The 26,445-nt window shown below is 52.2% G+C and overlaps 4 protein-coding genes across 4 annotated transcripts; 3 read left to right on the plus strand and 1 right to left on the minus strand.

The window, feature by feature from the left end:
• Nucleotides 1-5,396: 5,396 nt before the first annotated feature.
• Nucleotides 5,397-5,910, plus strand: UCRPA7_153 (hypothetical protein; the record flags this gene model as incomplete). The annotated part of the gene is made up of 2 exons (XM_007912751.1): nt 5,397-5,678; nt 5,731-5,910. The coding sequence occupies 2 exons, from the start codon at nt 5,397-5,399 to the stop codon at nt 5,908-5,910; spliced, it is 462 nt and encodes a 153-aa protein (XP_007910942.1).
• A 747-nt stretch (nt 5,911-6,657) lies between these two features.
• UCRPA7_154 (hypothetical protein) lies at nt 6,658-7,491 on the minus strand (the record flags this gene model as incomplete). The annotated part of the gene is made up of 1 exon (XM_007912752.1): nt 6,658-7,491. One exon carries the CDS (start codon nt 7,489-7,491, stop codon nt 6,658-6,660), a length of 834 nt encoding a protein of 277 aa, XP_007910943.1.
• Nucleotides 7,492-11,544: 4,053 nt separating this feature from the next.
• On the plus strand, nt 11,545-12,852 carry UCRPA7_155 (putative phenol 2-monooxygenase protein; the record flags this gene model as incomplete). The annotated part of the gene is made up of 3 exons (XM_007912753.1): nt 11,545-11,607; nt 11,770-11,838; nt 11,893-12,852. The coding sequence occupies 3 exons, from the start codon at nt 11,545-11,547 to the stop codon at nt 12,850-12,852; spliced, it is 1,092 nt and encodes a 363-aa protein (XP_007910944.1).
• A 3,010-nt stretch (nt 12,853-15,862) lies between these two features.
• Nucleotides 15,863-19,176, plus strand: UCRPA7_156 (putative ulp1 protease family protein; the record flags this gene model as incomplete). The annotated part of the gene is made up of 4 exons (XM_007912754.1): nt 15,863-16,192; nt 16,256-16,373; nt 16,424-17,285; nt 17,868-19,176. 4 exons carry the CDS (start codon nt 15,863-15,865, stop codon nt 19,174-19,176), a joined length of 2,619 nt encoding a protein of 872 aa, XP_007910945.1.
• Nucleotides 19,177-26,445: the final 7,269 nt, after the last annotated feature.

Genomic DNA, 26,445 nt, shown 5'->3' on the forward strand with positions numbered 1-26,445 from the left:
CGAGCTCTAGCCACTGATGAGCCGGCGAGTCAGCCAGCCGATCTGAACAGAGACTTCCCAGCGCTCGCTGCTGATTTTGTACTGCCACCTGAGCTGGCATTTGTTGCTGAAAACAGCTTTAGCTCGGTCCTCAGAATTTCTGGCCCAGTGAACATGTGGCTACACTACGACGTAAGTGTTTATAGTTCCAAAAGCTATACATTATGAGGCTCTTCTGATTCACCCAGGTCATGGCAAACATCTATTGTCAGATTGATGGCACAAAGCGCCTGGTTCTATTCCCGCCAACTGACGTACACCACCTATCATTCGCCCCAGGAGCCTCAAGCTCGAGCATTGATGTTTTTGAACACCTAAAAACGAACTCACTAGCAAAAACGCATCCCCATGAAGCCACGCTTGGTCCTGGAGATGTGCTCTTCCTCCCACCCCTATGGTTACACACGGCCACACCTATAAGTGACTCCAGTATAGCGGTAAATGTCTTCTTTCGCAACCTCGAAAACGGATACTCGGCCGGACGCGATGTGTACGGCAACCGTGATCTACTAGCTTATGAGAAAGGGCGCCAAGCTGTAACTAAGATAGTTTCTGCCTTCAACGACGTCCCGGCAGAGGCTAAACAGTTTTACGTCCAAAGGCTTGCCAGTGAACTTCTCTCGCAGGCACAAGAATGAATTATTGGCTCACAAATCCGCTTATTAGCTACCTTTGGCCATTAGTCAACTTGCTCGGACACACTATTTACACACTGAAAAGTATATTGTACGCTGGCGATGGCTTCACGTGAATTTTGCCTTTAGCCACCTATACACCTGGAGTACCTGATGTCCGGGCTTCTCCTTATTCTCTCTTGCTCGCTCCAAGCCACCTGGGCGGAGTCCGCCGGGGAGAACAAGCCACACCATTAAGATGAATATGAAAATGGCAACAATAATGGGCTGCAGTACCTCGACGCCTTTGCTCTGGGCTATTGCTCCAACGGCAAAAGGGAAAACAGCCGCTCCGCCTCCTCCAAACGCAGCAGCGAAGCCGATAGCGGATACGTGATAGTCCGCTGGCAACAGCTTTGTCGCTGCCACAATCGCAGCCGGGAAAAGTGGCCCGAGGAAAAAACCGAGGAACGTAACGCAGATGGCAGAGGCAACGTAGCTGGGAATGAGCCAGTACATGAGTTGCAATGCCAGAGAAATGCCTAGGTAAATGGTGATGGCCAGCTTCTCCCCGACTCTCCCGGTAATGAATCCTAAAATAATCCTCCCCACGGTGAGACCAACCCAGAAGAAAGTAACTGTCAGTCCAGCAAGGAAGGGTTCTGCATGTCGAACTGAAGTTCAATTGTCAGTGCAAAGTATCCAGAAGCCCTAGACGGCGTTGCTTACCGTCCAGCTGGAATGTCACGATCCAGCCACCCAAACTAACCTCAGCACCGACGTAACCCTGTGGTACATATATGGTCAGTAGACCAATATTGCGAATTTTGAAGGGAATCAGTCTCACCAGGAGAAACAACGCGACCATCCAAGTGATAGGGTCTCTTAAGACATGCCTTGTTGTCGTTCTCTTTTCACCTGTGGTGGAAGCATGGGTAGCCCGGTGTACAGCGCCGCTGGCACCCCAGAAAGCGGTAACAATAAGGGCACCGTTGAGAGCGGCCATACCAATCATGAAATAATAGAACGAATACCATGGAAGTGGCGGGTTAGCTTTGGTCACCATGGCCGTGGCGATCAGAGGACCGATTGTCGCTCCAAGTCCGTACGCGCCATGAAGAAACCCAAGAAGTTCGTTTGCGTTCTCCATGTTTCCCACCCACGCGTTCCATGCACTATCCTCAATCCCGTTTCCGAAACCAGGAAATAGGGCGAAGACGGGAAGGGCTGGGTATGGCGGATGCAAAGCCATGGGAATGTATCCAATCATGCGACACAGGGGTCCCAGGAAAGCTACCCCAAGTTGGCCGAGGTGATGATGAATCAAGTTGTTAAGTAATGCGGCCAAGAGGTAGCCGACGAAAGGTGCGAGGAATATCAATGCTACCATAGTGTATGTAATATGGTAATACTCTTCAATCTGACACCATTGGTAAGGTGATTTCGTGACATCCAAATGTGTGCTCAAAATATTAACTTACATATGGGATCAAAGCCTGCGTAGCATTAGTAACATCCACCCAACCGACCGATCAGCTGAACTCACTCCAATAGCTCCATCATTTGCGCCTAGGATAATAAAGCTGAGTAGTGTTGTGAAGAAACGGTACATGTTTCTCCGGGGTTGGTTCCATCGTTCAAGATGGTTCGGTGAAGGCGTGCTGAGGCTAGAATCGTGATCAACGGGTGGTATGATAGAAGGCGCTGATAACGCCTCGGCATTCTTCTCATCGGGCCCCTTAGGAAGATCACAGTGTTGATGAAGATCTCCATGTACCTCCCCGGCAGCAGAGAGCTGGACCGACGCAGACATTGAATTATAGCGAGTGGTAATAATCAACTTAGAAACCGATTTCGCAACCGGTATACAATAGTTGTTTAGGAAGCGGGCAGTTTAACTTGTATACAACGCTCGATAGATTAGTATATATAGAGAGATAGTGCGATATTTCGTCTGCCGGGAAAGTAAAACTGTGTTGAATGCAACAGGGTTGTGCTCAATAGCTTGATTGTTATAGTTAAGGTCGAGGAGGATTCAAAGGCGCCACTTGATCCAACATACCATGCGCGTGCGGTAATATCTCTGGAAAGACAGCGGTACACGACCTGGTGGAGTGAAAATTAGACGGACTGATGTTTCGTACAGCAGTTCCATGGATGTTTGATGGTTATCAATGGGAGATCGTGCATCAGGTCAACAAGTACGCCAGCTCTGCGCTCCTAGCATCAATACTTCTCTTGTTCAACCAACTTTGCCCACCATCTTCTATAGAAGTAGAATTTGAGGCCTAGGAAGGATGAATAAGAGGCAGTGAAAGAGTCGGGAATGTCGAAATTGTATGCGAGCGGTGAGGCCATCGTGGGATCCACTTACACCGGGGAAGCGAAGCTTTATGCCGCTGCCGTCAGCTAGGGGCCTCGCAGGTGAAAGCAGTCGGATCTGGTCAGGCCACGGAAACTGAATGTGAATGGAACCTATTTTGAGGTATGGGAAGCGGAGCTAGAGCGGAGTGGCTACCGAACTTAAGCCGGGGATATGATGTTTGCGCAAAGGCCCGGGCCGGCATCCCCGTTGCAGCAGCGAACGAGCGTCTTCTGCCAAGAGGCGACGAACACCTGCACGATCTACCACGACTCCGTAGCTGGCCCTTGGTTAGGTTGAGGTGATATGCAATGGACAATTCTGCCCGAATACCATGGCGAACGCACGTAGAATACCTAGTGTGACACCAAGTGTCCTTAGAGCTGAGACTACGGCGGTATAATTTTCGCTAGAAAATTTGCACGAACCAGCACTGTGGAATAAGCGATTCATCACCATTAACATATTTCAGACTAGGTATATCGAACCGAGGGTTTTCGCTAACTTGAAGTTCATCCGTGTTTTGCTCTACGAAAACATCCAGATATGATAGTAATGTGAGTGGTCTAGACTATATTCCAGGGCAAGTTCCTGGGCAAGCGAAGCATTGCCGTCCGACAGTATGTACAGGGAGACCTAAGGGCGGCAGACGGCAAAGATCTTGTATCAACTTGCACAGAATATGAGCTTTCTTTCCCTAATTCTGGAAAGTCTCAGTGAATGGCTGATATGGTAATTCTAAGTAGGTAGACACCGGCAGCCAACTCTCTGCTCGCCGGGGAGGTATCACTGCGGTAGGAAACTGGTAGAATATGAGGCCAGCTCCCTGTGTCGCATCAAGCCAGAGAAATTTTGGTCGGACATCGGGACCCGGCCGGCGACAAAGCGGCCTTCTTGGGATTATAGTCAATGAACCAGCCGAACTGAGTCCCATTGAAAGAGTGTCCCACTCGTTCCAGGTTGATGGGAGAAGCAGTCAGACTGCCCCGCCTGCGGCCTTGTGACATCATTCCGACCGGCAACTCTTTACCCCGCGTTACATGTCCTTTACGGACGCGGTGGTATCGACTCCCAGCCTCCCTCTGCTCGTCGTTCTTCTCTCTGGCGAGACTCACCTAAACAAAGCAAACTGCCTAGAGCAGAGAAGAAATAATATGAGAGCTCGGTGGATGCCGACGCCTTGTGCCCAGGTCTGCTGTACTTGATGCAGACCTACCTGGCTGAGACCTGGCTGCAAGGGCTTGCCTCCTAGGTTGCTAACCAGTTGATTGCTGCTATCCCATCACACCTCACCCAATACTGAGATAGTGCTCGACATCAATGAGGTTGACAGAGACAGACAGAATATACCTACCACGTAGAAACTAACCGGCCTAGTCTAGTCTAGTTGAGTCTAGTCTGGTTCAGTCTTGGCCATGCCCAGCAGTAGCTATAGATCTCCATCACGATGGACTTGGATGGAGGAGGGGCCACCTCCAGGGGCCACCTCCAGGCTGCCAAATGACTTGCAGTCGGTCGGCTGACACCGCCCCCGAGCCCTTCCACACTCGCCAGCCTATGAGAGGACGAGGGTGAGCAATGCCGTAAGACTGCAGGCACCTGGACTCTCTGGAGTCCTCTTCAGCTCAAAGGCAGGGTCGGCCTTCCTTGCAGGGATGCCACCATTGATCAGGTTTTCCAATCCAACACATGCTCTTGCTCTCTCAGCCCCAGACTTCGTCCAACTCCCCCCCTCATTGAGCCTCATCGTCCCCCATCCCACGTCCACCGCACTCACCCGGACACTCTCGACGACCAGTCGAAATCAAGCGCTGCGACTCACGTCTACACCGACCGAGTGGCTTATCTCAAGAGATTGGCCTCCCGCCTCAGCCTGATTGCCAGCCCCGTAAGCGGACGTTGTATTTTATACACCACCCTTGCCTTCATCCACCGTCTTGCACGGAATTCACTCCACATTCTGGTCAAGGCCCCGTCTAAGAACGCTTAAAGGATAGACATAAGTGTGAAGACCATCCTTTTCCTCACAGTATATAGCCTGATATCATCCGAGTTTATCGTGGGTGCTTCAGGCTAGGGGCTGAAGTGCAAGGCTACCAGTGCCACGCTCATCGTGACGCTGAATTCAGCGGGAAACAATCGGACTCTTAGTCAACATGTCCCGTTATTATGATGACGATGGGGATTATGAACGCCGTGGCCGCCGGCATTCTCCTCCTCCACAATTCAGAGATCGATCCCCTGACTATCATTATGCCGGGGGAGCATCCCAGTCACAAGCTAGACTGCAGTACGAACCCCAATCTCCATTCTATCCGCCTGACGGGGGAAACACCCTCCAGGTTCCCCAGTCCCGCCACCGTCCTCGTTCCATGCCTCCCATGTCAAGCGGCGCTATAGTTCCCCGTGGTCGACGCTCCCATTCTCCGGGCTCATCGGGCTCAGAAGATGAACGCGACCGCAGCCCCCTTGCAAAAGCTCGCCATGTCCTCAAGGACACCTTCTCCCAATCCAACTCGGGCTTGGGTGTCGGTGTGCTTGGGGCCATCGTCGGTGGTATCGCCGCAAGGGAAGCCAGCGAGGCAACACTCCGTGCTCGAGGCAAAAGCCATTCCGGTGAACATGACAAATCAACGCTGGTGTCTACCATCATCGGTGCAGCAGTGAGTTTAAAACACGACCATGACCTGTAACATACTCTGACTAATAGATCAGGTCGGCGGCCTCGGCGCGAATGCACTAGAAAAGCGACTTGAATCAGCCAAGAAGAAGGACGAAGAGAAGCGAGAAGAGGGCGGACGTAGGTCCCATGGCCCGATCCGCGGAGCAAACGCAGACTATTACGATAATGACGATTACGACTATGTGTATGACCGCAAGACGAGACACCGATGAAGTGACGACAAGTACTAGGTTTCTCATGATATTCTGGTGCACCACTGGATGTGTTTCTGTACTGATTACGAATGTTTTGTATGGCAGCGATCACGCTACGCTATCCTCGCCTATAAGGATTTTGGATTTTCATGTCATGTATCTGCCTTGGTGGGTATCTCTGGGTAAACCATGATGATGAGGAATATCGAGTAGTTCAACTAGTGTAGCTCTCTCTTAATGCAAGACCAATTCTCCTTGCATAACTCTCCGCACAATGGAGCGATTAACTGTCAAGGGCAATGACGATGGCAATGTAAACAAGATCGAGCAATTGAGCCGCAAAGGGATGGACATTCCTGTATTTGAAATGGCGAGACTATTTATGACATCGACTACAAACGACGCTCCGATGACTAGAGCAGAGAATTCGTCCACCAGAGTGCTCTGAGCATGTGTGTAGTTTGGACGAGTAATCCTTTCACCTTTCTAGGCATGGCCCATCTGAGACCAGTCTTCCACCAGATGTGTACCGTTCCGTTCCAGTTTATATTTACATAATATCCACACCATTTGATCTCCACGCCATACGCAAAGTGGTCTCTGACAACGACTGAACATTTAACCTCAACTTAGCTGAGATCAAATGTAGGCAAACTCGGGGACCTCAAGCAATGGGAATACCATGTATAATGGCGCCGCGGTGGAGGACATGGTAGCCTGATATCGCATATTCAAAGCTTATTCGTCGTAGAGCAGGACTGTAGCTCAAGCTCCGTATTCCTGGTGCTGGTCACCTCCAGAAGATTGGTATTTCTCAGAATGAGATTTGGCACCCTGGCCGTCAATCACCTCCTCACTCTCGTCCCAGTGGCCAGTATCGCGGCGAGCGGGAGATGCAGCATGTGCTTCATGTGGGTGGCGAAAGTGTTGCTCGCGCTCCAGTATAATCTTGAAGAATTGAATGACTTCAGCAAGGCGGATCTGCTGCGGCTCTGAGCAACCGAGCATGTTGAAGAGAGACTGAGAGTCGAGGAGTTGCTTGGCGACAACGGTGTCCGGTTGGCAAAAAGTGCGAATTCTCATAGCGCGCGAGTTAACCTTCATCATCTCAAGCAGCCCGTTGACTGCTACCGTCAGACCAGCGCGACGACCATAGAATCTGAAGTCGGTGCTGTGGAGGTGGACCAACTCAAGTTGTGTCTCGAGATCATAGCGAAATCCAACCACCTTCGGACGACCTTTCTGTTGCCAGCCATCTACAATTTTCTTGTATTTATCTGCATCGAGGCGTCCAGCATTGAATTGACTCGAGATATATCCTTCAAGAGCAGTTGTCAGAATGAACTCGAGCTCACAGTAAAGGAGACTTTGCTCGCGGGGGTCGAGGGATACGGTGAGTCGTGCAGCGCGGTACTCCTTCTCGGAATCGCGAAGTTTGCGAGTCACCTTCATGTCTTTGGCAATCTTCTTCAAGCTGTCAAGAAGACCGGCTTTCTTTGGTTGAGGCACCTTCTTGTCCAAAGATGGCTTCTTGTTCGACGAGTCTGTAGTACGCTCGAGCCAACCGCGGGCTCCAACCAACTCCTTTCTGACGGGCATATCTTTGCTCGTCAAGTAATCCGAAAGTGGAGACCAAGTTCTCTCAAGCTTGTCACCGTCATGGCGTAGGTCGCCCATAGTGTTGACTCTGGGAATTCCGTGATTGTTCTCAGGCTGAGTCTGCATAATATCCCTAGGCAGTAGACGTTCCGGCGACGCGGCTGGTCTTGCCCAGTCGTTATAGGATCGGGGTGCACTGGTATTTGTGATCGACTCCTGTCCCTTGCTGATTCTCAGGGGGCTGACAGGAGGCATTTGGCTTTCGTCCATGCCATCCTGAGAATACAACGATGACGAGTCGTCAGTAGCACCGAAGACAGGGCGCACAGGAGAATGCTGAGGAGATGGAGTGAATGACGTAGGAAAGTCCCGAGGTTTCCGACCAGAGTTTGATCGATACTCGCGGGCCTTCTCGGTGTCGACAGGTGTCGGCGGTAAGATATTACGTCGAGCAATGACAGAGGACTGCCCAGTTGAGGAGTGTAGAACGGAATGTGGCGTCTTGCTTGGCGACTGTGAGCGCTTGGATGGCGACCGGGAGCGCGAACGAAGAATGTGGTGACGAGGTGTAGAGTGTTCTACATTTGAGTAAGCAATAGTCATCTCTGATATGGCTTTTCGATCATCATCTGGCTTGGGTGTTCCTCGATCGCCTGGGCGGGCTTGCATGTGATGGCGACTCGCTCCGTTTGTATTGCCCTTGCGGAGGTCTCGCGACTTTGACGGATCCATGTTCCAAGGTCCGTCAGAATGATACTGCTTACTTCTGTCAGGAGTACCCTGACCTGGAATACTATGCCACGTTAGCAGGTGGCCTGGCGCGGAGCGTGGAAACATACGCGGAAGTAAGTCGATCCATTTGAGAATCTGTCAAACTCAAGTGAATATGCAACCCCAAATCTTTCTGACGACGAGGTGAGCGAGAACCAAGTGAGGCAGAGACCGGAATGAAATTTCCGCGAATGGGACTCGATGATCGGCCCATGCCCTGTACAGCATATATCCTACAGCAGCTCTGTTATGTTGTCTGCTACTGGGATTTCGGTTGGAAGTCAATAGTATACGTAACTCGGATCGAACTGTAGAGATACCGTTGGTCGTTCAGTCCAACCTTGCACAACATGAAAGCTTTCAGGATCCCATGCCAGCTTTGAGACGCAGCTTGCAGCTGTGTGTGACCTCGCGTTGCTTGTCGGGAGCTTGCGAATTCAGGTACTTTATCCTTGTGGAGATTTCCAGGCGCTGAACGGTTGGTGGATGGAGTGAAGGAGGTGGAGGATAATGGAAGATGAAAACACCTAAAAGTCACAATAAAACAAATGATCAAAGTAAAAGTCGAAGGCAAAGGTGTTGTATGGTCACGGGACTGGGAAAGGAGCTGTGGAAGGTCCGGGAAAACGCGTGATGGGAAAGACTGGACGGAAAGGTAAACAAAGCCCATGGAGTCTTTTGGTGTAGCTTATCGTCACCATCGTCACCATCATCACTACCCTCACCGACCGCAGATGTGAGCCTCCAGCATGTACTCAAGGAAACCTAGCTTAAGTTAAGGGCGTTTCCTTCCCCTCCCCTTCCCTTTCTGGTGTTCTGGGTTCCATGCCCAGCTCTTGTACCATGGAAATTTTTACCAGATACATATTATGAGGAGAGTTTTTCGAGCTTGTTGAAACCCTAGCACTTTGACCAACAAGCAGTGAGTGCCGTCTGCGGAAGCTTGGACTTTGCTCGAACTCACTGCATCACGGTCGTTACCGAAGACTTGTGAGATATGTCCCCTCACCATCCACAAAATTGGTAGCTCTTGTCGCTGAATTAGATTCTAGAAAATCAAAATGATCACGTCCAATTGATAGCCCTCATTGTACACATGAGATTGTATTGTCTGCTTGGCCGTTTTCGCGATATCAAAATCCTAGCATCTGGACATGTTGAACCGCCAGGATGAATCATCTTGTCCGCCCAAGATATATAAGGCAGCCATGAATTACTAACAGTTCAACTATGCGACATCATTATCATACCGGGTCTATGAACACCTTGGGAAGAATGAGAAAGCACGGTTCAATGCCTGTATAGTCACGCGTCTAAGCTTTTTCACCATTTGCCAGAAAAAGAGATTGGCAGCTTAAACTTCCTCGCATCATCGTGAAACTTGCTAAAAGCAATATTTGCTGAATCTAAGCATGTTTTGTCACTATGGACCTTCCCGAGTAGTGTCGCTTTCACTTCAGGCAGCATGGAGCGATATCCGATCTTGTGACATTGGCATTTCGATCAATGACAAGGCCAACAAACCGAGCACGTCCTCTCGGGAACAGATGCAGAAAACCACATTGGTCTGCCTCTCGCAGCTGCTGGGCGATGCACCTGGCACAGGACATATGATTTATAAGATCTCGTTGGACATATACACTGGTTCGAAGCAGTGGCATCGTTGTTTCAAGGCAATAGCACTCATATTCGACTGGCCAGTGTGGAGCAACCCAAGGCGGGCCTAGGTAGTGGAGGACAGGAGAAGAATCCTGTCAAATTCAGCACAGAACATTGCCGTGAATAGCAGCCTTACTTTCGATGACATCCCCTAGGAGATAGCATTGTCTCGTAGCTTGTAGTTGCCTGGCTCCAATGAGCGGCAGAACTGTCATTCCCGAGAATCTGAGCCGAGACCCCGCGGCGCCGGCCCCACTTTCTCATTACCGTGTCTATATCCCGGGGTCAAGACTGGGCCAGACTAAGCATAGCGGGCTCCAGTCTGCGGTCGTGTTAGAATGATAGATCTGGGAGCTACGGTTCTTTGCTTGACCTGTGGCCATTGCTCCCCCGCCCCCAGGGCTCTGACGTTGCCGCAATACCAGCCGACTGGCACACTCCTCGGCCCAGCTTCTTCATCCTTAGTCTGTTTGGTTTGGAAGTTGACCACCCGTAACATATCTTCCCCCCGCCATTGTGGCCCTGACATTGCCAAAGACTCCCGATGCTCATGCCGTCTTCTGTCCTAATATTTCGAGAGGCTCCTCGGAACCCACCCGTGACTTGACCCCCTGATGTGGGCTCAGCCGTGGCTAGAAATCCCTTCTCGATACAGGATATCTATAAATTACCAACACTCCCCTTCTTGTGGTCACTATTTACCTGCAGCATCTCATTGTTGTATTTCACGCACAGACAAGTTAAATCCAGGCCTGCTTTCTCCATCACTACTGACATTGTGGCGTCTTCCTTATTAGTAAATTCTTTGTAATTTACTACTCCCACACTCTCCTCCCGGTCATGGAAACACAACCAGCGCGGCAGTCATCCCCACCTTACTATGACATAGGTATATATATGGTGATCGAATCCGCTAACTCGGATGATATCGCTAACATAATTCAAAGTGATAGTTGGCGCTGGGCCCGCCGGGCTCATGCTCTCAACCTGTCTGTCACGATGGGGCTATAGAATCAAGCACATCGACAATAGAGCAGAGCCTACGCCAACCGGTCGAGCCGACGGGATTCAGCCTCGATCCCTGGATTTGCTGCGAAATATGGGACTGAAATCTGCGATCATGGCACATAAACCTGCACGGGTCTTTGAGGTAGCGTTTTGGGACCCTCCAAGGTCTGGAGAAGGTATTGTGAGAACCGGCACCTGGGCAAGCTGCCCCAGTTTCATCGATGCGAGATATCCATTTACCACACTTCTGCACCAGGGTCTGATTGAGCGGGTCTTCATATCCGACCTACAGCAGCGAGACGTGCAGATTCAGCGCCCATGGACAATAAGAGGGTTCAAATCCGACGAGCAGGAGAACCCCGAATATCCCGTCGAGGTAGAACTCGAGCACGTGGACGGTACCGCAAAAGAGACCATACGAGCGAAGTATCTGTTCAGCGGAGAAGGGGCCAGGTCATTCGTCCGAGACCAGTTGAAGATAGGGATCAAGCACAAAGATCCAATCGCTCATGTGTGGGGCGTCATGGACGGTGTAGTGAAGACAGATTTCCCCGATATTAAGGTCACTGCCAATCTCTAATTGCTCCAACGGGGCCATATGCTGACACTCCCAAGATGAAATGTACGATCCACTCTGCCCATGGCTCCATTATGGTCATCCCTCGGGAAAACAACATGGTCCGTTTGTATATACAAATAGCTTCATCGACAGACCCAGGTTGGAATCCACGGAAAACAGCCACCGAAGCAGAAGTACAGGCGTCGGCGAAGAAGATACTGCAGCCGTATTCGATTGAATGGGAACGCGTTGAATGGTATTCGGTCTACCCGATTGGCCAGGGCATATCGGAACGCTACACTATTGATCATCGAGTCTTCCTTGGCGGAGATGCCTGCCATACTCATAGCGTAAGTACACGGATCTTGTCATTTGGACGAGCTGGAGGCTTACTGTTTCCATAGCCCAAAGCTGGCCAGGGAATGAATACTGCCTTTTTAGATGCCCAGAACCTCGCTTGGAAGATCCATGCCGTGGAAGGAGGCCTCGCACACAGGGATTTGCTCAAGACCTATGAGCTGGAACGAAAGGATGTTGCAGAGAAGCTCCTCGCTTTTGATAACAAGTACGCAAAGCTTTTCTCCCAGCGTCAGCCGGCTGCAAGTGAAATCGAGGCAGCCTCCGAGAGCGCCAGCCAGCAAAAGGAAGAAGACAACGACTTTGTGCGAACATTCAAGGAGTCGTGCGAGTTCACCAGTGGCTACGGTGTTGCGTATCAACCAAATGCTCTGAACTGGTCTCCAAGCCACCCGGTGCAATCACCCTTAGTCCATCCAAAAGGGACTAAGTTGCGGACTGGTCGATTGCTCATCAATGCTGATGTCACGCGCGTTGTGGACGCTAACGTTGTCCATCTGGAGCAAGAGATTCCGCTCAACGGCTCATTCCGTATATTCATTTTCGCTGGGCGGCTGTCCGTAACCCGTGCTGCACTGAGAGATTTCGCGGCGAATCTCGAACGAAAAGGGTCGTTTTTCAAGATTTATGCGCGACAAGACATTGACAAAGTGTCCCACCATGAGAAGCACAACCCGCACAGCCTTTTCTTCACCTTTAGCACCATATTTGCCGCCCCTCGTAGCAGCATAGAAATTTCTCGCGACGTGCCGACGATTCTTGGCCGATATCGAGAGCACGTCTACGCGGATGACCGATGGGATCGCCGGGTGTTGGAGGCCAAGGCAGCAGCACATGCGAAGATGGGATTGGACGAAGAAAAGGGCGGCGTGGTCGTTGTGCGCCCGGACGGCTACGTTGCATTGGTTGTCAGCCTGGCCGAGGGCAGCGGCACCGTCGATGCCATCAACCAATACTTCAGCACCTTCTGCACGAAGAAGTTGGGAGACACGATGGCCCAGCTATGATTAGAGATATTTTCTATTGAACGATGCCGCACGCTCGACAGTAGCTAGATGTATCGAAGATGGGACCCAAGAAGACCTGAAAGCTCCGAGGGAAGGGTCGAAAATGACTGCAATGCTGGTAGAAGTTCTTGATGTTGGTGTATTGCTGGTAGGTCTATATATCGAAGTTCTTCTGTCAAGTCGAAAGGGTGTTGGATGGGCCATGATTAGTGGCGCCATGATCCTAGCATGTGTTGTGATTTGGCTCGCGGGGTAGATGTATAGTCAAGCAAGGCAAAATTGAATATTTCGATCAAGCGTCGAACAATTGGCACAGGGCGCGAGCCAGGAGGATCCATCAATGTTGGAAGCGCTGGTATGACTGTGACCTGGAGTATATAGCACGGGGCTGCCTCACAAGGGAGTCCATTGATACATGAAATTGGGGTCCATCTCGTTGGGTAGGAGAAATTTGATGGAAAGAGAAGGAACGAGGCGAAGTTCGCGAGCCTACCCGCCATCGGCACTCGGGCCGTCTATGAGACGTTTAATGAAAGGTCTATATCATTCTCGCCATTGTGGCCCATCTACTTAAGTTTTACTTGAAATCCACAATACAGTCCTTTCCTAGGGGTTGGAAGACGCTGAGCTACACAATCCCGGGCCATTGCCAACATGGATGACGACTTGTGGTGAATTGCGGCTGAGCTGCATTTTCTTTGATCGACCACACTGGAAGGGCAGCTTGTAATGTGGCACCATACTCACTGGTCGAGAGAAACCATAGAAAGTGCATCGGTATGACACGAAAATTGTAGTACGTAGAAAGTTTTGAACCTTAAATCCAACAGTTGTACAGTCACCACGCAAGCCAAGTGCGATTGGCTGCGTTGTCAAACTCTGGTCTCCCGGGGTCGTGTTGGATTTTCTGATTATAGCTATTATCAATCACAAAACATTGTGTACCTAGGTAGCCGCCGTGCAGAGGCTTGCAGGGTACCTGGGTATGACACAAGACGCGGATCAATGGTTCCCAATGCAGAAACGAGAAGTCTAGGCTGACGACGGGTGAAAGATGCCGTCACAAACACGTGGCGCGCGTGATGCTCTGTGTGAAACATGTGCCTCTGCAACAGGGTTGTGGTGTTGGGTAAGGGGAGCCTACCTGTAGGTAGGTCACCTTTAATAAGGGCGGTCGAACGTTGTAGGGCTCGTTGCGCCCCTTCAAAACAGCGCTGGGATTGTTGATTGGTCGGTGCTCGGATTTTCTGTAATCGGGCATCCTTACAGGCTGCCAGGGATGAAATGGGTGCGGTGGACCGGGCTAACTGAAAGCGGGTGGGTGCACTAGGCCGGGAGCCTCAACGCCTTAAGACAACGTTAGTGCGGCTACACCCCGCAAAAAGTCTTTCGGCTGCAGCACCTCCAGCGTCAACATCGTGTAGGCCGGTATGGCACATTCCCCAAACCTCAGCGCGCGCTGTGCTGCAAAACGCCTGTGAGGGCCTCCCCACGGCCGACGACCACCGAAGACCATAGAGCCGTAGCAACCTGAGGCGTCGACCCGCTTGTGCCTTGCCTGGCTGGGCGACATGACGTAAAGGGCTAGACCCGCCTCCTCCTGCCTCCTCCTGCCTCCTCCTGCCTCGACCCTTGCGCACGTTTCTCGAACCTTAAGTGCTGCGGCCTTACCTTTTCGGGGTTGACATCTGCTCCTTCCTCGTCGGTGTGTACCGTGTGCGCGCGCTCTCCGTAGGTAGCTAGGTACCTAGGTATCTCTTAAGGTGGCTGGCCAGACGTCTCGAGGTCGTCACCCTCCCGAGAGCCTTTTTTGATTGGTTGGCCTCAATTCCCGGGCTGCCCTACCCTCCATCTGATCTGATCTGATCTATTCAGATCTCGGTGTGCAGGTGTGTGGGTGTGTGATCTTGCTCGACCCGATTAGGAACCACTTCTTTCCTGCTACACACAAACATCCACCCACACTCGCAGGTACCAAATCACCCCGTCTCCTTACAGTCACCTTATGCTTCTACTTATCTCCCCACCCATACACACACACATACACCTTCTCTCCTGCTTTCCTTCTCCCACCACTTCACTGCGCGATCTACATCTTCTTCTGCTCTCGCATCCAGCAACCAAAGCATCGCAAGAATCCATCGCCCGGTGAATCTTCATTTACCAACTATCACACACCTCTTCTTTCATACCAGATCTCTGATCTTGACTCTACCCTCCGTTCCCAATTTCCATCACCTCTTTGTGTGCGCGCACGCTTTCTTGTTCCTCGCAAGTCCATCTCTGCAGCAACGCACTGGTGTCTGTTGTCATCGCAACCTCCTCGTGGGTGCCAGCGTCCTCGACGACAACAACACTCTATCCTGCGGTCATCATTCTGCCGCGTTGCACCTTCTTACGTCCATCGCGCTCCTCTTTTCCTTGACTGAATATTCTCATCTCATACCAAGAGAAGAATCTTCCATCCCCTCTTTCCGTTGCCACCTTCCATCAAGAAACCAGAGCTCGACATTGTCTACTCTTAAGACAGTCGCTAACCATGCCCGGCATCATCAGAACCGCGGCGAGCACTCGCAGCCGCCGCTCGCACCTGCCACAGAATCCAAGATTGGAGACACCCTCCAGTCCTACCCCTACCACCTCTGCACTTGGACCAGAGGGTCCCTCAGTCCCTGTCCGCACTCCTGTCCGCAGTCCTGTCCGCACTCCTGTCCGCAGTCCTGTCCGCACTTCTGTCCACTCTCCAGTCCACACGCCACACAGCCACCCTTCTGCCGTTACTGATGCCACTGGCCAACAACCTACCAACGGTCCTGTCGCATCAACAGCTTCGTCTACCGCCTCTTCCCTTAAGGTTGAGAATTCACAATCCCCGCCGCCCAGCAATAACGAATTCAAAATCGACCTTGTTGGCAAGATTCGCGGGCCTTGGACCAGTAAACAGTTGCTCAAAGGGTTTCTTAAATATCAACATCGTAGCCCTATTGTCTTCGGCACCTATGAACAGGCCATGTCTGCCGATATCCCAGATTGCACGCGGTTCTTCCTCCATGGCGATGATGGAGACATCCGTGCCGTCTTCGCATTTGATCGACAAGAATCTACGGCGAATGCCACTAAGCTGAATCGCAAGCGCAAAGCGGAGGTGTCCGAAGCAGAGCTAATTGCTCAGCACGACAGCCCGCAGCAATCGATCGTCCCGAATCTGCAAGAAATGCAAGATCAAAACCAGGTAAATGCCCAAGAGGCGGCGCAGCGCGAGGACCAACATAAGGCCCAGAGCGCGCAACCTCAACCCGAAGAATCCTCAGTCGGCGAGACTCAGGCCTCCAATCCAGGGGTAAGTCTTCGCGATGTGCTCAGTGTCTTCCGACCGCTACTGACTGAATACTTCGTACCTTAGTTTCTGAGACGGATGCGAAACCATATCGCCACCGCTTACAATTCCATCGATCGGAGCATGGTCGCTTCGGGATTTCGGCACGTATATGATCGTGTCACTCGGACTTTCACCCGTCGTCGTAAGTCCTCACACATATTTATCCCTGTTCTCCAGCTAACATCTCGATAGCTGTCCCTGTACCCCGGTACGAGGTTGAGGAAGTTCATAGCGTCAACAACAACGTTCTTACCGTGAAGCGCATACATCGAAGCAATCCGAACGCCCCTACAGTCAAACGTTTCAAGCGTCTACCCCATAACATCCGAGATCGCAACACTGACGGCCATAATACCTTGCGTCCTGAAGCCATCCCTTACCTCGAGCGCTTCGTTTGGACAGACGATGTCACAAGATACATCGGTGAAGGTGCTCTCTTACAGGTTTTCGCCTTCTTGAATGAGACGCTCCAGGACCTTGTCAACTGGCGAGAGCGCTTGAAATCGTGGTTCGACGACGAACATCAACACGCCATGACCATCGATCAAGTTCCTAAAGAGGAATTCCCCTCGCACAATATTCCCTTCAGCATTATTGTCCATAATTACATGATCGCAAACTTTGCAGCCGCTTGCGAAGATAATATGTTGATTGTCGCAGAGGGATGGACGAGGCTTCTTCGCGAGACCATGGACATGATCTCCACAATCTACTCGCAGGCAAATCTCCAGGAATTGAGGGATGCGAATATACTTGGACTTCCTACGGAGCGATTCAAGCCATTCCGTCGGACGGGAGTCAACAAAGCATACTTTCGCCATTGTGCTGAGTTCCTGGGATACATCGTCGAGCAGCGCGAGGCTATGCACCTCAGCCGCTCGGACGCGCTTTCCTTGGCTCAAATTGCCATGGATTTTGATGCATACCACAAAGAGGAAATTCCCGTAAGCTACATCGATTGGAAAGTCATAGACATGCCAGGCGTTTTCCCCAGTATTGTGGAAGACTTACTCTTCGACTACATCTCTCTGGACGAACTCAAATTCGATTTTTTGTACGACTACCGCTGCCCAAATTCAAGTGCTCAGTCGATGCCATCGCCACAGCGCAATGCTCTGGTACAAGTCCACTTGCCCGGACAAGACAGACCACAATTCTACCCAGCGCAAGGTATTTTGGCAAGAGATGAGGACACACAATCCTCTCCTGCCCATGCGCTTTCATCCTCTGCTCGGTCCCCAGCCCATGACACTCCGGACATGAACCGGCACGCATTGGGGGACAGTCCCCTTCACTTCAACGACATCGAGCCATCTCGAGCCTTCAGGGTGCCGTCGGATACCGACTCCTGGGCATCATCCCCTCCAGTTGGGCCAACCCTTACCTTTACGGTGCCGTCTGAAACCGACTCCACAGGCTCTCCCATGGATGTGGACACACCCTCTCACTCTGCTACGTCTCCGGACGAGCGCGCAATCGACGCGAACATCGCTCTTGCTAAGAGCAACAGCACGCGCAACGCTCGCTCACCTCGCTCACCCTCACCACCCACACTGCCCCTGGACTTGATAGCGGCTAGGAGGGAACCGGATAGGGCAGAAGTCAACATGAGACTTCATTTGGCGACTACAATCAGAGACGCCAACCAGTCCAGGATCCGTCCTAGAGACACTGACGCTGTGATGGCCGACCGTAACGCCCAAGCACGAAACTCAAGACGTGCACCAACACGCGTTGCCTTTGTCAGTCCAGTGGCGTACTACATGTCGCCTGCGAGAACCCCAAGATTCAGAGGGAACCCCGAGAACACAGATCCTAGCACTCCAGACAGCCCTGAGACCCCAGAGAGCCCAGAGACGCCGCCGCGGACAAAGCTGGTGTTCCACGGTTCTCCCGAGGACGAAAAAGATGTTACTGAACCACTTCCCGTCGCGCAGGAGTCAATCACTGTCGAAAAGCAAGCAGCTTGGAATATTCGCATGGCTATGCTCGATGAGCCATCAGAGCTCGAGAAGCTTTTCGATACTACGCTTCAAATTAGCGAGGCGAAGAAGGAAGAGCATGCACTTCGTCTACAAGAGAGGAAGGATCGCGAGGAGGAAGAGCGGCGCAAAGTAGAAGAGGCCGAGAAGGCGCACCTCGAAAAAGTACGTCAACAAGAGGAGGCCCGTCAGGCTTCGAGAAGGGTCTTGCGTCCACCCAAACATTCCATCATACCAAGCCTTACCCATGAGTGGGATATGAAAGTCACACAGACTCTCTCCGCTGGAGAGAATACCGAGCTTGCAAAATCTCCGGAGGGTTCAGGCCTGAAGAGACGAGACTTCAGGACAGTAGTGCCGCCTACGGAGTGGCTCAACGACGAGATTGTCAATAGTGGACTGATCCATGTTGCAAATTACATCAACAAGCAGGCGGGTATCAACAACACGAAGACCCAGACCGCAAAATGCATGGTCTTCAATTCTTTCTTTGGAGCCAAACTCGCTAAAAACGGGGCAGAAGGCAGTGCTCGACAAATGAAGCGCTCAGGTGTCCGTAAGGACAATTTCCTTGATATCGAGACTATCCTCGTACCCATTTGCCGTGACAACCACTGGACTCTTGTCGTCGTCCGTCCACAAAAGCGCACAATTACACACATGGATTCTCTCAAGCGGAATGGTGCGGGTAGCCCTGACATCACATCCAATACTCTGAAGTGGATTAGGGACATCCTCCAGGACTCATTTGTCAGCGACGAATGGGATATTGTGAATCATATTTCGCCGGCCCAAGTAAATGGATGGGACTGCGGCGTACACGCTGTTACAAACGGGATGTGTCTCGCTCTCGGAGTTGATCCGACACACTATAAATCAGACGAGCTGCCACTGCAGCGCCGTCGCATTGCGGCTGTCATTCTCAACGGCGGCTTTACAGGGGACTTTGAGCTTGCCTTGTAATTTTGGAACGGCGGAAGATAACAGTCAAAATCAGCTGGGCTTGTCGCATGGAACCACCGTCGGCTCGCCATCGACCTATGGGACAATGTCCAACTTAGGACTACCACTGTCATGAACTAGAGAGGAGGCTCGGCCGGAGCTCATCGGCAATTTGTTTTGTCTGATTGTGTTTGTTCTTGTCAAAAGAACTGTATTACTTTATTTTTTTTCTTCTCAATCTTCAGTGTTGTCAAGCACAATGGCCACGATGGCTACGGCATGGGGTTTCGGCGTTTGTTGGAATATTAGACTCTGTTTGATTTTGAGTCCTGTCGGCCAGGCCTTTCTTGGTTGGTGTAGGATTATGGATTATGTCACAGGCCAGGCGAGGGATACGTGTATTAGGACCTGTTAACATTAGAATCAATACCTTGTTGCGGCAAATAAGTTTCCACACCTTGCAACATGTTGTGAATGGAACTTCAGGCAGCCCAAGTGAATCCGTGATGTTAGCTCGTCCAATTGACGGTGGTGTACCTGACGCGTGATACGCTTTCTGGCCTGTGTTCGGTCAGAGTAAGACTCTTGGCAGTCAAACTACCTCCCCAGTATGGCATCGAGGGATCTTCACTGTAGCAGCGTGTAGCATTGCCGAGGCAACACAATAGGGCAACGCTGGCGGGGAGAACCAACCTCATGGGTCGGCCGAGTTGCACAAGGACCACGGCCCATCTCGGCCGCACTTTGTCTATCTACATGCACTTGCCTAAAATAGCAGACAGTTCGGTTTGTGAGTGGATTCAGAGCGCTGCTTAACCCAATGGACGCGCTAGAAATGATCAGCCGCAATGCGACTGACTCTAGCAATTCAGTCGCTTCGCAGATTCGAGCTGGAGGCGGATGCTGCCAGGGGTGGAAATGTGAAAAGGGGGCCTGGCAACGGCGTAGCCGGGATCACGAAGCGGCTGAGATGATCTCTGTTCCGCTGGCGATGGAGTGGGCGGGTTGCATCGACTAGGACATTTCTAGCAATCTTCTAGAATCGCCATCTCCGATTCCAACGCTATACCGCATCAGGATGTTGGCTTGCACACCGGCAAGGGTACACCTGGCGTTGTCCCCCCCCTCCCCCCCTGGGCACTATCGAGCCTCTTAACCTGGAGTCTCCGAAAGGCCAAGTCTCACAACAGCATCGCTCAACCGAGCATCGAGGTTTGTGGGCCGTTCGCTTTTGCAAAGGATAGTCTCCAGACCTGTGGTTTGGGACTCCTCTAATTTGGCCGAAATCTCAGTAAGGGTGAGAGTGGCACGATTGAGTCTGGGCTGCTCGAGGCATTGGACGATCGGCATTGGTGCAGCGAGACTGAGTCTGGGCGGTCGCCTGGACCTACTCTACTATGCAGTAGGTGTGCGGCTTCTACCCCATGCCAGCGCGCAAATGCGGCGAGCGAACCTCACTGGCTACCTACGTCTAAGTAGCCCCCTGCCTACATGTCCAGCACGTTTACAAACCCACAGCATCGAGAGGAGAGGACACGGGTAGGCTCAACGTACCGATGATCGCGTTGGCCGACTTACCATCAAAGGTTTGTTTGCTGTGCACGGGTCGTCTCTAGGTCGCACATACTGCATAGTAGTGATCCAATCTCCGTGCGCCGGACAGGGGCTTCGCGGAACAAATGGAAACGTCCTTCGCACATTCCTGTTTGGACAAGGAGCGAGATGGCCGGTTCGCGGATCCGGCTGAGAGGGACGTGACCGCAACGGCACAAACACTATAACGTTAGAAAGGTGCTGCCGGATTGCACAGGATGCATCGCCCATACGGCTCGGTAATTTAACCAAGAACCTGTCTTTTTGCTCTGTTTTACCACTACGCGTCATGCCCCGTGTCAATTCCCACCGGTCGGCCCTGATCAAGCGTTCTGCACTCGGGATTGGCCTTGTCGCCCCTTCGTCGTACAGCAGACTGGACGGCCGGCATGCCTAAGCGTGTGCGCGATGGGTCGTCGGGTCGTCGACTCTCAACCTGGTCTGTCCATACAGCCGCCAGCAACGATGCGATTGACGCTATGGCCTCCTGCTACCTGACTGCAGATTTTCCCAGCCTTCTGCGGTTCATGGGACGAACCAAGGGAACCGCAAGATTCCGTTGGACTTGGCCGAATAGCCCTCTTTCAGACCAGGAGTCGTGCTGTTCGGCCGATATGCTCAAGCTGCCGTCCCGTGGTTTCGCATCTACGCAATGAGGACGAGACTTGGGGACGATACGGCCCGGCGGCACAATTGCCCAGTCCTGACATATACGGCCTGAGCTTGGCGATTCCCGGGTGGTGCCCAGTCACAGTTGATGTGGTAGACTTATAACTCGAATCCCCGAAATCTGCTTAGATGGCTTGGAGGGGACTCCCTTGCTTATTTCACCGGAAAAGCTCCATTGGTGGTTGCATTCTGGACGGACCTTTGGTACTTCAGACCTGTATTGTACTAGATGCTCACATCACAGGAATCTAGTGGCTTTCATTTACTAGGGCTTGGTTGAAAATAGGCGATCGTCCATCTTTATTGGCTACGATCGACAAACAGCAGACCTTTTAAGTAGAAGGGCTGTCCATTTGATATTACCCATCTCCTGGCGCACCTGGTCGAGTGGCCAGAAGGTCCGGCAGTCTTGCTGTCATGACTGGAGCGTCATACGTTCTGCCGCCTTCTCGAAGTGACTGATTAACGGTATGCTTACTATTTCTGTCCGTGTACTCCGGTAGTAGGGTTGCGTTGCAGTGATAACCCACTCCGTACTGAGTTATGACACGCTGTTGCTGCAGGCGTTCTCGTGCGCATGTCGACTACCAAGCCTGACAAGCTGGCCCTCTAGATGTTGATGTGTCTCTTGAAGCCATGCTCTTTCCGCCCATGAAGCTTGGTATTGACATCTGGGTTACGAATGGAGCAGAGGTCGTCCTTCCGATACCAAGACAGTCAACAACTGCACACCTGGTCTGGTATCTGCCACGACGAACGCCTAGTGGAGTTAAATGCACCGTCTTCTCAGCGCAGCAAGTCTAGAGAAGGCCTATGGAGCCAATGGCCAGTGACTGGGTCACCTTGAAGTCGCCGACATGGCTGATTGTACATACCTAAGGTGGGCAATGGCCATTTGCTCGACAAATTACGGACATACAGACAATCAGGCTTGAGAGTGACAATGACGAAGGGCCTACGCGCTTTCGAGTGGCCTTGATAACATATACATCTGCTATCATGAGATGCGATAGCGTTTCGTCTTTAGGCTTGCTGGATGCTTCCCAAGACGATTACCCTTGTGTGACAGGCATCGACAACTATACCCAAAAGATGTTTTGATGCTACGAACATAGTGGCTGACTCTAGCAAGCGTCAGCTTTGGCTCGTCCATCTCCTCTGGCAAATAGAACTAAGCAACTCTTTTGGACGAATAAGTGGATCACGGAGAAGCTTCCTCAGCAGAGCGTAATCGCCGAGAGAGAGAAAACTGCCTTCCCTTTCGAGCCGCTCGTGTCTGAATGCGACCGGAGCAGCTGGGTCGCCTTCGTAGTGCTGGCCACAGCTCCGATCACGGCTGGGGAGCGGACTAGCACTGGTTATGGCTGGCATATGGCATATAGCATTAAGACCAAAGAAATGGTTGCTCACGACTGTTTCGTTAGTTAGCTCGACTGTCACATCGCACCCCCGGTCGCGTAGGCAAGGTGGCTGCCACCTGGACGCCTGGACAAACAGGCGGTGGCGGAAACTGATAAAGAAGAACTGCGGATATTATGATGACCCGGATCATGGCAATCAGTCACGACTGTAGTCACCGAAAGGGTGACACCTGAAGCTTGAGGCTTGCTTGCCAGCTAGCCAGCATCGCGAGTTGCGCAAGTCCGAAGGGCGCACCATTGACACGCCGTCGAGGTAGGCAAGCGACTGGCATTGGGTCAAGGTATACCGGTAGTGGAGCATGCGCGGCAAGCCACGTACTAGGCTCTAGTGTTTGCCTACCAAGAGCAATTCATCGGATAGTGTATGCGCTGTAGAGTACCTAGGTAGGTGGGAATTTTCGTGATGCTGGTGGTTGAGAACAGGCTGCCGAACTGAAGGAAGCTCACAGCCCGAGTTGACTGAAGCACCGACGGCGTTGGTCCCGTTGGTCTCGCGTGGGTCGTGAGTCACGAAAAATAGTCTAAATCCAACAAAAAAAGAGGTGGACAAACACAACCAGAGGACGATAGTGAGGCCTGGACCCGCGCGTCCAAGATTGGGGTTGGGGATGAACGACGTGTACCGCTAGTACTGTACGTGCACAGAGACTGACTGACTGTACAGGTAGGCTTGGTTCATCTAGTTTCTCTGCCGATCTACCTTATCTGATGTGCGGAAACGATCAGCAACTGGCGCCAGAAGTGATGCCATCGATTGCGAGTCTTGGGACATTTGAGGTGATGCTACCCCTTCGGCCCGTATGATTTTGACATATTCTTGGCGGTCCGGTCGTGGTGCTCGTCCCACCTGACCCAGAGGCACGGTAAGGGGAAGCGGAATGCATCACTTGTGCTCACTCACGTTTAAAGAGTAAAGAGTGAAGTATGCTACTCGGTTACTAGCTAGGTATGCCGTAATGCGCACCTGATTGCGAAGAGGTACGAGTGTACGAGTGTAAAGTAAGATCATTAGAAAGTCTGGCACGTTCCAGACCAACCAATTAATTGCAAGGCGATCATTGTTGGATGTTGTGTCGGAGGAATTATATCTGAAACCGGCAGGGGGAAGAGCCTGTGTGACGGCGACGAATCGACCGCGGTGCCCGCCACTGGAAGAAGGCTCTGCCCGTCACGGCGTCACTGGCTGCACCGCACCTACACTGGCGCTGGCGCTGGGGGGGCATTGGTGCATGGTGGAGCACCAGTGCATCAGGTCAGGTGCTTCCTTCCATCTGGCTTCCACGCGTTCCATTTGGCAGTGCCGCTTTTAGGGTGGCGTCGCCCTTCCCCTCTCGAGGAGCCCAAGATGAGTGGCCTGCCCTGCCTGCCACCCTGCCATCCAGCGACCCTCTGCCTAAGCAGGCCAAGCAACAGAGCCAAGCACACGCCGGGCCACCAGAAGGAGCCACCAGAGGGCCACCTTATTTATCGTCCGGTGATGATGTTTTTGTGCGTGCTGCGACCGGCCTGACGCTAATCCCAATCAGGCACTGGCTCTGCCAATCTCTTTCGGAATGACGATGTCTTTGGCGCCTGATTGGTCGAGGCTGCAGCTGACTGGAGATGGCTCGGGTTCCACACAGACTCCACCGCCATCTCCACCCTCAGGAATGCTTCTAGCGTGCTTCTAGCGCTGCGCCACGGCGTGCAGGTCCTTCGAGTTGCTCGACCGGGCAAGTACATGTGCGGTACCTCCTTCCTCGTTATCGGGCACCCAGGCTTCTTTTCCTCTTGACTCTCTTCACCTTCGATTACCAGTACCTTGGTAGTCCACCGTAGTGACCTTGCTGGCAGCGAAGCACGCAGTGTAAATAACCTCCTGATGGGTTGGCAGCATTCTAGATTATAGCCTTGATCCTGTACGTTATGGATAGGAGAGAATGAAGTATCGTCAGAACAGACTCGTTAATGATTCCTGTGAGTCTGGGACACCCTGCTGCTTGCCAATCTGACCTTTTTGCTGCCTCGTCTCACACATGGGACACTTATCAAAGCTTCTTAGTACTTTGATAATCTGAAAAACTGCCGCATTCGAACACGCGCCCCTACATATTGACAATGCCAATTGGGCGTGTCTTACCCGGAAATAGGGGCGTCGATAGGCTGGCAGAAAGCTTCTCGAAACCATCCATCGCTAGCGGACTGGCTGGACCGCCAGTGAGAAGTGTCTGAGCGCCGGGGTCAATCGAGTCTGGCCAGGCCCGGCCTGTCGTTGATTTGATACAGTACACCTTCCTCCAACACCCTAGGGCCCATCTTGGCGGCTATACTGGCCTTCCAGTCCACCCCGGGTGCGGAAGACGCGGAGGCCAAGTCGCTCGAGGTATCGAACATTCTATTCTACCTTCTAGCCTTGAGCCGTGGCCATCCCTCCCATGTTTCTCTTTTCAATCTAATCCACTCCGTCTCCTCTCGCCTCACCGTGCCCCGTAGCGATATGGCCGCTGTTTAGTCATAGATGGCCATATCCAGCCCGCAGAGAATGGCGACAAGAGGCCATAATGATATCACGCCCACACTTGGGCCGAGACAGAAGGAGAGAACATGTAAGCGCACACACAAGGGCGGGAGGGGGCCGATGATGTGCCCCTCCGGGTGCGAGAATTCATCTATTTACCTTACTTAGGGTAGGTATGTCATTGTCATGTCAGGGGCAAGGGGTCAGCCGTAGTAAGGGTAGGTAGGTGACGATGATGGCAACCTATGGCCTCAGTAGGGGGAAATGGCACCAATGGTGATCAATTAGGTACCTCACACTCATTCACTGCCTACCTACCTACCTACCTACCTACCTTACCTCCTATTCACCCTATGGTAAGGTGGAAGATGACAGCGTTGGATTACGGGCAGACCTAATGAAGTGCTAGAAGCAGATACCATTCGAGTACATGTCTTATGCGTGCGAGGGGTGGCCGCCTTCGGCCCATGTGTCTTTGGGACGCTGCTTACAGGTACTTGAGCCTTGGGTACCGTTTGAGCAGGCCGATGCCTGCCCGGGGCCATTGCTGCTCCAATTCTCAGCGGTCTGCACGTTTAAGAAGGGCGCGAGGCCGGGCTGGGCAGGGATCGGCAGCAAATGTACTTGTAGGCCGCGTACCCCTCCCCTGTCCATCCAAGAGGTACCTTCCAAAGTACCTTCTGTTCCTGCTCAGTGATTAAATGGTGTGCCACGGCCACCCACCCTTCTTCTCCCAGGGCGCTGCTCCCCTCCCATTCCTCACGTCCCGTCTCCTCATTCACTCACTCACTCACACTCACACAACTTTCCTCTCTCCCCTTTCACCTTAAACCACGGGTGGTCCCAACGCTCTGGACCAACATCTCCAAAAGCGCCTTACTTGGCATTCTTCACCCTTGCGGCTGGCGATTTCTCACAGCACCATTGCTGCGACCGTTCCAGTTTAACTAACAGCAATATCCGGCGCCCTCCTGCGGCCGCGGACTTTTGTGAGGGGGGGAACCGTTTGCAACGACTCTGCCGTTCCGCTCCCTCGCTCGCTCGATTTGGCTTGAGTCTTGACTCGACTCGCACTTGCACGCCCGTCTTCATAGACTCAATCAATCGGCA

This window comes from Phaeoacremonium minimum (assembly GCF_000392275.1).
Source record: "Phaeoacremonium minimum UCRPA7 unplaced genomic scaffold PA7_03_scaffold_8, whole genome shotgun sequence".
Classification (NCBI taxonomy): Eukaryota; Fungi; Ascomycota; class Sordariomycetes; order Togniniales; family Togniniaceae; genus Phaeoacremonium; species Phaeoacremonium minimum.